Here is a 9653-nt window from a genome sequence, read left to right as displayed (position 1 = left end):
AATTTTTTCAGTCGCGTTATTCAGCTTCTGCTCAAACTGCATGATTGACTCGCAGGGGTTAGAAGTTCGTAGGTCACGATGCAGGGTCTCACAATATACGGCCCGATGCTCTGACGCGACCTGAGTGCTCACACTGTGCGTCCATAAAATGAAGGTTATAACAGAAATTCTGTCGCTCGCTCTCCCTCTCTGTCTTTCACTCACACAGACACACACACACACACACACACACACACACACACCCCACCATCAACTTTGCTAAATTGCTAATGAAAAACATTGACCAGGCAGCTGTGATTGAGCAGCAATGTCCATCCAACTCTTTTCACGGTTGTTGTAGTCGTGATGATTTTGTGAGGCCACATCGAAAAGGCTCAGATGAGCTTGCCAAAGTTCTACAAGTTGTGCCTCCATCGCTTGTGTCCAGATCACACGCTGCACTGCTTTCATTGCTGTGTTTGCACGTGCGCAGTGTGAGAGGCTGCGGTGACACCCTCACGACAGCCGACGGGATTTCAAACAGGTTTGATTTTCTTACGACCAAGCGATTGATGATCGGGAGCTGGTTGTGAGGTGTTAATCGTTTCTCGTTACCCCACGTATACTACACGATGCACGACACACGATGAAGGCGAAACTCGGGCCGATCACCAAAACGGTCGCACGACTGAAAAATCGGCTCAAAATGAGCCAAAAAATCGCAGTGTACGCCCAGCTTTAGAGGATCCGATGTTCATTTAAAGCTCTTTTTAATCTTGGTAGCTTTGCACGATTCAGACCTGTGTGTCTTCTACTTATACCGGATGCCTGTATTAAAACTTTCTTCTGACCCTTACAAACAGAAGCTCTGGGCAGCAGTTGTGATCCACTCTCAGTGACATCATAGAGAGCCACGAGTTGGAAAAACTCTTAAACCTTAACATTCAGTGCTGTCTGAATATAAGGAAAAGCATAATGAGAGTAATTTAACGTGGACTCACTGAAAAGCAAAATGTAATTTAAAAATAACAGAAGACAGAATAGACTTGGGAATTAATAAGTAAATGAGCTCAAATTTATTCAAGTTTTGATACAATATTTAACAGAAATGAGAGGGCGACCCTCAGCAAAGGTCTTCTGGCTACAAAGCTGCATAAGAGACACAGAATCAGTGGTAAAAAAGGCTCTCGAGTCAGAATGGATCTAACTGAACACAAAACTGATGAGAATACGTAAACAACAGTAAAAATAACATGAGGGAAAAAAAAAAAAAAACAACCTGAAGTCTGCTTTAGATCAGATCTTAGTGTCGAATTGTTAAAAACACTGAAGACAGCGTTTCTTTTCACAGCCTCCCGACTCTGCCAAGCAAACATAACACACATCGTGAAGAGACTAGCCCACTCTGTGGATTACAGAACACCAGATCTGAGTGCCAACAGTGGTTAGCCGTTCAATGCCTCGTAAATACAGCAGTTTAGCCACTCGAGCCGGGCGCTGTCCTAGTTTGATACTGACAACAAATGACAAGAATTCTGGTGAGCACTCGTGAGAGATGCTCAAGTGAGCATGAAAAGGGTTTAGTGTTACAGTCCTTTCATCAGCAGAAGCCCTTCATTCTCCAAGAACGATGACAAAACAGTTCACCCGAATGCAACGCGTTTGTTTTTAGTGGCGCTGAACACAACCTCGCTGAAGTGTGCGCCGTGAAAAAGGCACAATTTAAAATGTTCTGTAAACAAGAACGGGCTTTAAATGGAAGAGCCTCTCCTCGGTGCTTTTAGTGGTTCAGCGTGTCATCGTCAGACAATCCCACTCCTCTTAACAGCTAAGAGCGCGCACACAGGCCGCAGCGGTACCTGAGAAAGTGACCTGCTGAAATGTCTGGCATCATATTTAGTGTCACTTTAAACTGGCGATCAATATTAAAGCAAAGCTCTGGTACACATCAAACTCTGGACAACACTGTAAATACTAGAGCCCGACAGATATCAGCATTTCTAATGGCGCATCAAAGTTGAAAAGTGGAAAGAAGACAAATCTGTAGAGCATATTTTCAGTGTTGATGTTGCAAAATTTTCGTTCACCAGAGATCACTCCTCTGTGACTTCTCAGTAAGCAACACCTGTTTGTTACACCACAGACAACAAGCAGCTGATTTGAGCAGATCCAGTTAGAGTGCTTTTAAACTACACGTGCCAAATCTTACGGAAATGTGGTTTTACTAAATATTGCTGCTTATATGTCGGATTTTTAAATCGCCGAATGTCGGTTTAGGTCTTAATAATCCTACATCAGTGGAGCTCTAGTAAATACTGTGTATGAATCAGCCTTTAACTTCTGAAATTGCACCGGGTGTAAAAGCTACTCGAACCCTGAGAAAAGCCAACACGGGCTTAAACGCACACTGTGCTATGAGGCGTTCAGTTTAAGTAGGACAGAGTGATGCACTGTTACAGCACATCAGTAAACCCTAACAGTTATTGGTCATAGCCTAACCAATCAACATTCACCTGTTACTTTGTTATGTCATCACAAACGGCTTCATAGTCAAAACCTTTATTCCGTCACGCCGAGCCGCAAACTCAGTCTTAAACCGCACATCGAGACGATTCAAATGACCTCGATGCAATACGATAAATCTGAGGGCAAAGAGAGCACCGTGCCTGGACTGACACCGATAAATCGCCCTGACTTAAGGTATCTGAAATGAAAAACCTGGATCAGAGAAGGCCAAATAATGGACAGGTTTGTATATACCCATCACTGCAAGGTAATACAACACCAGCTGTAACTAATAAGACACAAATCTGCGTTAGTGTCTCCAACGAGTCCAGTGAATCGGTAATAAAGCACAACAATGTTCATCAAACAGTTGTGTACGAATGCCATCTGCAGCTGTTTGTCTTCACAGAGCTCCAACACAAGCAGCAAGAGTCTAATGACTGACTTTGGACAGACTTCTAAACCTTTGGTGTACGTCACCTCTCCAGACCAGTTCAGTGTCCGTATAACTGACAAAGCTCTGGGTTCAAATCAGAGTCCTTCTTGATGACACTGAAATACTGACATTGTGGAGAAGAGCTGTCAAACAGGCCTCAAAAACAGAAACAAAATGCCTCAGAGCGTGTGTCAGCTGCAGTCCAAAGGAGAAGAAACAGAGGCCTGGATGGCAATGGAATTACATGGAAGTTTGGCTCCTTCAACTAGTTTATTGGATCCCGTTGATATCCCGTTTACATGGAAATTCCATTTATTCCTTCACATTGTTCAGAGAAGCGGAATATCCAGAGGCAACTGGTCCAAGTCGACAGACGAGAAGAGGTCAGTGATGCCCTCCCCGTCAGCCACGCTCACAACGCAGCCCTCCTCATTGTGAGAGAAAGCCACGGGGGGAGTGAGAGCAACAAAACTGCACTCAGAGGGGGGCTGGAGGGAGGTGAGAGTGGAGGGCATAGGAGAAACGGGGGATGAGCGCTGCTGTGTCGGCTCAGACTGAAGCTTGGAGAGATTATCAATTCCACAACTGCTGTTAGCGTTTTCTGGAATGACATGGGAGTGTGAATGAGGAGACACCGGTGAGGAAGAAAGTGATCAAAATCACCCAAAAATCTCAAACCAGAGTTGGAGCTGGGCACAGTACTGTTCAAGGCTCCTGTGACAGCAAAGCAGTTATGGCGTCGTTTCCTCCTCCTCTGTTGCACCAGAGCGCTCTTTGCCTAATCTATGTGAGCCAGACGACAGGACGCTCAAATACAAGACTCACCTCTGGAAGACTGAGCGAAGGCCGCGAAGGGTAAATCGAGCATGGAGTCGCTGTCATTTAAACGACTTCCACTGCCCTCGTCAGCAGCTGAATAACCTGTGGCTTCGATAGGGAGGGGCTCATCGGAGCAGATGAACACATCAATGGGCCCCTGAGTGCTGCTGAGGTGGATCTGCAGGCTCTGAGCATTGAGAAAGCAGACATGTGGATTTTGATTAACGACTCAAAAACAGCAGCAGTTCCACTAGAGAACAGAAATGACTCTAATAACGTTACACCTCGTCCGACTGACATGTACCTCGTGTGGGTGTGGCACTACGAGTTGAGTCTCTGCGGGGGCTTTGATCACGATCACAGTCTGATCTTTCAGAGCAGGAATCCTATAGATATCCTTGTAAGTCAAATAGGCGTATGTGAGCCACAAAGTCAAGGAAGACAACATAAACAACAGACTGGTGTTTGTTTGCCGCTGGAGCTTAGAGTTCAACTGATTCCAAAACTCATGCACGTGTCGCAGCAGCAGTGTGGTTTCACCTACATCGTGTCAGCTTTTCGAATCATAACTGTACGACTGCAGGACACTGCATGCTCACACTGCAACATCTTGATGCATTCTCAATCATCCAGGAAAGTAAATCTCCAAAAGTTGAATCTGTTCATCTGGACGTAGCGTTTTGTGGGAGAAACGTTTCGTCACTCATCCAAGTGACCTCTTCAGTCTCAGCTGACTGCAGGTTTCCCCAAACCTTATAAACAGTACATTTGCATAATGACTGAAACCAGCCCACTGAAGGAACAATGGGCTGTGAGGTCAGTTCCTTAATCATAATATGCAAATTCCCATGACCACTGATCAACAATCACTGACCAAAACCCACCGATCAAAGAACACTGATCAATGGCCATGAGTACCATTCACAGAGAGTTGGGGAATGGCTGCAATCACAGCATTGTAAGGGAAACCTGCAGTCAGCTGAGACTGAAGAAGTCACTTGGATGAGTGACGAAACGTTTCTCCCACAAAACGCTACGTCCAGATGAACAGATTCAACTTTTGGAGGGTCACACTGCAACAGTTTCTTTATCACAAGGTAGACCTGTTCTCTTTACACTAATGTGAGCCACAATTCATAAAACAAACACCACCCCAAAAAAATCACTATAGACTCCTTAGGAAAGTGTTTTTTCCCCCTGCCACAGGAGAAGCAGATTTATCCCACTTGGGCTTCAATTTTCCTTTTAGCCAAGCCGGCAATTAAATACATTTGTGATGACACAGCAATCAAATGTGATCAAGTGGCAAAATTCACATATTTGTTGCCAACTACAAACATCAAAACTCACATTAACTACTGGCCACAATGTCACTGATGTAAAACAGACATTCCCTAACAAATATGACACAGCTGCTGCAGGTGGGATTTAACTACAAAATGACCCGCACGCTCTTTAACACAGGCACGGTGCAATCAGTCCGTCTGCGGTTATGAATTGGATGGCAGTTATTTTCAAACCTGCAGTTGGTCCGAGCCGATCTGCAATTGCTGGGAGACAAACTGCCCTCCCACCAGGGAACCAATCACCCTGTAATTGAAAGCGGGCGTTGTGGACCAGCTGGTTGCTGCAACTACTTGGAATCTGCCATCAAATTTGATTTAAAAAAAATAAATAAAAAATTCAACGCAATCACCAGACAACCACTGCTTTTTATTAACCACAAGGAGGCTGTGTTCCGAGACATTACTGATAATTAATTCCAGGTATTGTTTGTACTTTGAAAGCAAGTATTTTTCCTTGACTGGAACAAATAAACTATTCCTCCTTTATGCCAACAGCACACACACCACTACAGTAGAGACTGTCTCTGGTCAGCCATTATTAAACATTGACAGTTTACAAAGAAAGAAATGTACCTCTAGTGCCACCTGCATGTCTCATGGAGTCAATGCAGTTTGAAAGGCAGACATACTGAGACTTTGAGAACACCTCAGAGCTCCTGGTGCTGTTACTTTAACTGCAAACACTAATAGTTCTATCCTAGTAGTTTTACCCATCAAACCTGCCTTCAGAGTATTTCCTGGGTGACAATACAGAGTGAAATGAAGCTGAACAGACAAAGGATATCTGTGACTGTGGCAGTCCTCACACAGCTCATGAACCTGCTCCGTACAGCTTTGGATCAGCTGGTCCAGCTTCCTCTCCTTCTCGCCGAGAGCCTTCAGCTCGGGATGATAGTCTTCATTCAGTTGTCCGCCCCTGTGCACAAGCATTCAAAAAGACCCGGGTCAACAGCGAAACAAGCAACACTTAAGATATCCAATCTGCATTAGGAGCAGAAAAAGCCCCCTTGCCCTTCTAAATATACATTTATGCATAAGATGGGTCTATGGTTGTTACTTACTGGCTCAGTTTATACTTACCACCACTGGATGTGGTTTTTAGACTTCTTTTTGATGAGCTGGATCCCTTCGAGGACGTTTGTGATATCATAGATGCGCCTCTTAGAGGCGCCAAGTTCCCGACACACTACGTTTAAATCCAAAACCCCATCGGTGGAGCACCTCAGGAGCTCTGCAAACTTCCGGGTCAAGAAACCCAGTGACGTATCGAAGCGCGACCTCTCCCGCTTGCGCATTAGGGAACCGAGACCTGGAGGATAAACAGAAGGGTGGAGACTGAGATTTTTTCTTGCGGTAATGGCTGCACCTTGAGAGTGTCTCTTAACCCCCCTTTTCCTTAATTACCTACTCGGATCAACTCGGCATGGTTTGCCGTGATTTTCAGGATTTTCCATTAGGTTATAGTATCTGGTACTGTAGCTGTTGCCTCCAGGGGCAGGAATTGCCATAAGGTTGGCTGGTGCTTGTGTGTCTGTGTGTGAAGGTCTGTCAGAACTTTCTCTCAACAAGATAGTTTTACATGCATGTAGCTAAGATTACAGATGAGGCCGAGTTCAAAGATGGGCAGCGTCTGACTGCTCAGTTAGTGAATAAGGCTGCCATTCATGACCCAAAAACTTCAAAATGTTAATCCTTGTGATATTCATCAAGTCCCCCAAACTGTATCTGTCACTGACTCATTCAAGGATGAAGATGATGCCAATTTTGAGTTTAAGTTTTATACCAGCACAGTTCTGCAGTACACCAATGACACAACTGTCTAACAGGTAATATGACCAAAAACCTTCCAGTCCTTTCTTGTACACTAGACCTACAGGACATCTCATTCTAAATCCGTAGGCTTTAAGATGAATCTGGTGGCCCTTTGCATTTATAGCAGCTTCTACTGTTCTGGGAAGACTTGCTACAAGATTTAGTGTGTGTGGGAATTTTTGCCCCGCTGATCCAGCAGAGCACTTATGAGGTCAAACGCTGATGTTGGAATTAGAAAGTCTGACTTGCTGTTGCAGTCCTAGAGTCCAGTGAATACTTTACACCACTCTGTCTGATGCAAGCCTCACATCACCAAGCACAGGAGAACCATGAAGCTCCTGATGCACACTTTTTGTCCTGATGTTAATGCCAGAGGACCTTTGAAACTCTGCAGTTACTTAGTCAGCCTAGCTTGGCAATGACTTTTTCACAGTGTGTACTTTAGCACGTTGTCATTCTGCTCTGCAAGAGTGCATGCTCTGACACTTCAAGGCTGAGTTACTAAATACTTCTGCTTGCAATAAAACCACTTACAGCTGATCATTGAATATTTAGGAGAGGACCAAGTTCATGAACAGACTTTCTGCACCAGTGCAGTCCTATTATAGTACTAAGCTCTTGAAATAACCCAGTCTTTCACAAATGTTTGCAAAGGCAGACTGCATGAGTGAGTGCTTGATTTTATACACCTGTGGCTATGGGATTAAATCAAGCACCTCAACTGAGTGATTAAGCAGTGTGGCCCAGTTAGTCCATTTTTGAAGGAGAAGCACATCAAAGTATTCGACACCATTAACTTATCAACTTAAGTTTTTGCTACACACGCTACTGGAACAAAATATCACCCATTAACTATGCTCTCCTGTAAACTGTAAAGCTGCGTCTGAGAGGTTTTATCCATTTCTTCCTTGGAATGGGCATGTTTTTCCATCTGATAATCCAGAGCACAAGTTTTTATACATCACACAGCCTTACTGGTTTCTCCGGTGTTTGTCAGATGGACCTCTGGCAGCACTGCCTCCATCCTGGAGGTCTTGGGCGGGTCACCGTCTTCCAGCTCCAGCTTTATTCTTTTGCCTGAAAATATTTAAGACAACTTTAAGACAACTTGCTTGATATTGCAATGTCATGCAATTTGGGATGCGTTTTCCCCTAATTTGTCTCAGGGCTGCCATTTTTGCAGTAATATAAACTTGTCACTAACCCACTGCCTTTTACTTGAGAACCATGTAATTGTACGATGTGAGCACGTCTCTGCATAAACTAGTAAACTCATGTTGCCTTCACGGACTAATTGCTTTAGTTATTTCAGGCTGTCACTTATTACTTCGCAATTGGGGCAGAAGCTAGCTTCCCTCATCAGTGTGTGTGTAAGCTAACAGTAGGAACACTCCCCATCCCCCGCCCATGCTCAGCATGCAGCAGTTGTTTTGCAGCAATGATAAACAGCACCCCGTTACCGGGCTCCTTACCAATGTTTCCTCACACAAACTCGACGGCTGAAGTGTGCAGTCAGATTACACGTCACCCGAAGCCCGACATTTACACAAGTCCCCGACCATGGGCGAAGGTAAAACAAGCGTAAAGCTACCGGAAATACGCAAAAATTCGCGAACGGTCACAGTCCACCCTTCTAAATAAAATCATACTCACGGGAGTTTAAAAGTTGAACTTCTTCAATTAAAATATGACATCGTTGTGAAAATAGCATTAAACCTAAAGTATGAAATGATCCATTATAGCTAGTGAATGTTATATTAACTATTAATGCAAACTTTTTAAATTCTATATTGTGCCGTGTTTTTAACCAGTTTGAAGAAAATCTGTAAAATAAATAAATAAATAAATAAATAATAAAAACAGCAGAAACTAAACAATAAACATTACATTTTATACCAAATCTTACCATCTACAGTTATTTTTTTTACTACTGTTGATTATTTTAGACGTTATACTCTCTTTTTTTTTTTTTTTTACAACAAGTACACCTATGCAACTTTCAAACTAAATACTTTTTCGGACAAGCCTTTATTCTGAAAGGGTACTTCCTGGCTAACTAGCACGCGGCTGACCGATAATAACCTTAACTGATAAACCACCAAGTATTTAAGTCTCTCGCTGCTTGCGTGCCCACATCAGCTGCGAAACCGCACTTCGTTTCTGAATTATAAACGGCCGTAACAAATATAAGCCCTCGGGCTGTTTCGAGCTTCACTGACCCCTGGTCTCTGGTGCTGCCTACCTCCAAGAACTCCACTTTCACAGCGATTCCCCACACAGAGGGCCCCGACCTATTAGGGTCCACGCAACTTCTGTACACTCCTGTTGGGCTCTCCAAGAACAAGAAACCAGCTTTTCTTTTACCGTCAAGCAGAAACAGTCACTCTGCTATCTTATAATCATTTCTACTGAGCATCCTGACGGGGTTTTAAAGGGCTGTGTTTCAAGCTGTTAGCTGGAAACACAGATTTCCCGGTATGGTTTTAAACCAGATTTTCACGAGACAGGATATTGGCTATGCACGTTAGTGGTGGGCGGGTCGATCCAAATATCGATTGTATCGATACCAAGTCGGCATCGGATCGATACTAGCCTGGTGAGATCGATTCTTTACTTTAAGTTCTGCTCTTGTTTGCAGTGCTGTGCTTTCGGCAAAGATGAAACAGCCAGGTCGCCGGACTCGCCGCTCCTGTGTCAGCGCAGAACAGGCACACTTTGCTTCCCCTCCCCCCTCTTGTGTTTGGGTGTTGCGCTGT

General features: G+C 44.1%; 1 protein-coding gene across 3 annotated transcripts; it reads right to left on the bottom strand.

Annotated features, from left to right (window-relative positions):
- Positions 1-1032: 1032 nt before the first annotated feature.
- Positions 1033-9578, bottom strand: e2f3 (E2F transcription factor 3). Of its 3 annotated transcripts, none has more exons than XM_031734420.2 (7): positions 9140-9578; positions 7873-7974; positions 6166-6394; positions 5870-6001; positions 4044-4158; positions 3746-3926; positions 1033-3521 (listed from the first exon to the last, which is right to left on the bottom strand). In XM_031734420.2, exons 2-7 carry the CDS (start codon positions 7919-7921, stop codon positions 3250-3252), a joined length of 978 nt encoding a protein of 325 aa, XP_031590280.1. In that variant the 5' UTR covers positions 7922-7974; positions 9140-9578; the 3' UTR covers positions 1033-3249. The 3 variants fall into 3 exon arrangements, with proteins under 3 accessions (XP_031590280.1, XP_031590281.1, XP_031590282.1); XM_031734421.2 differs by lacking the exon at positions 9140-9578 and adding an exon at positions 8370-8485; XM_031734422.2 differs by lacking the exon at positions 9140-9578 and adding an exon at positions 8102-8304.
- Between the last annotated feature and the right edge of the window lie 75 nt (positions 9579-9653).

The sequence above is a fragment of the Oreochromis aureus genome, linkage group 22 (assembly GCF_013358895.1).
Source record: "Oreochromis aureus strain Israel breed Guangdong linkage group 22, ZZ_aureus, whole genome shotgun sequence".
NCBI classification, from domain to species: Eukaryota; Metazoa; Chordata; class Actinopteri; order Cichliformes; family Cichlidae; genus Oreochromis; species Oreochromis aureus.
Note: the sequence above shows the minus strand (reverse complement) of the source record. Positions and strands in the feature narration are given on the sequence as shown.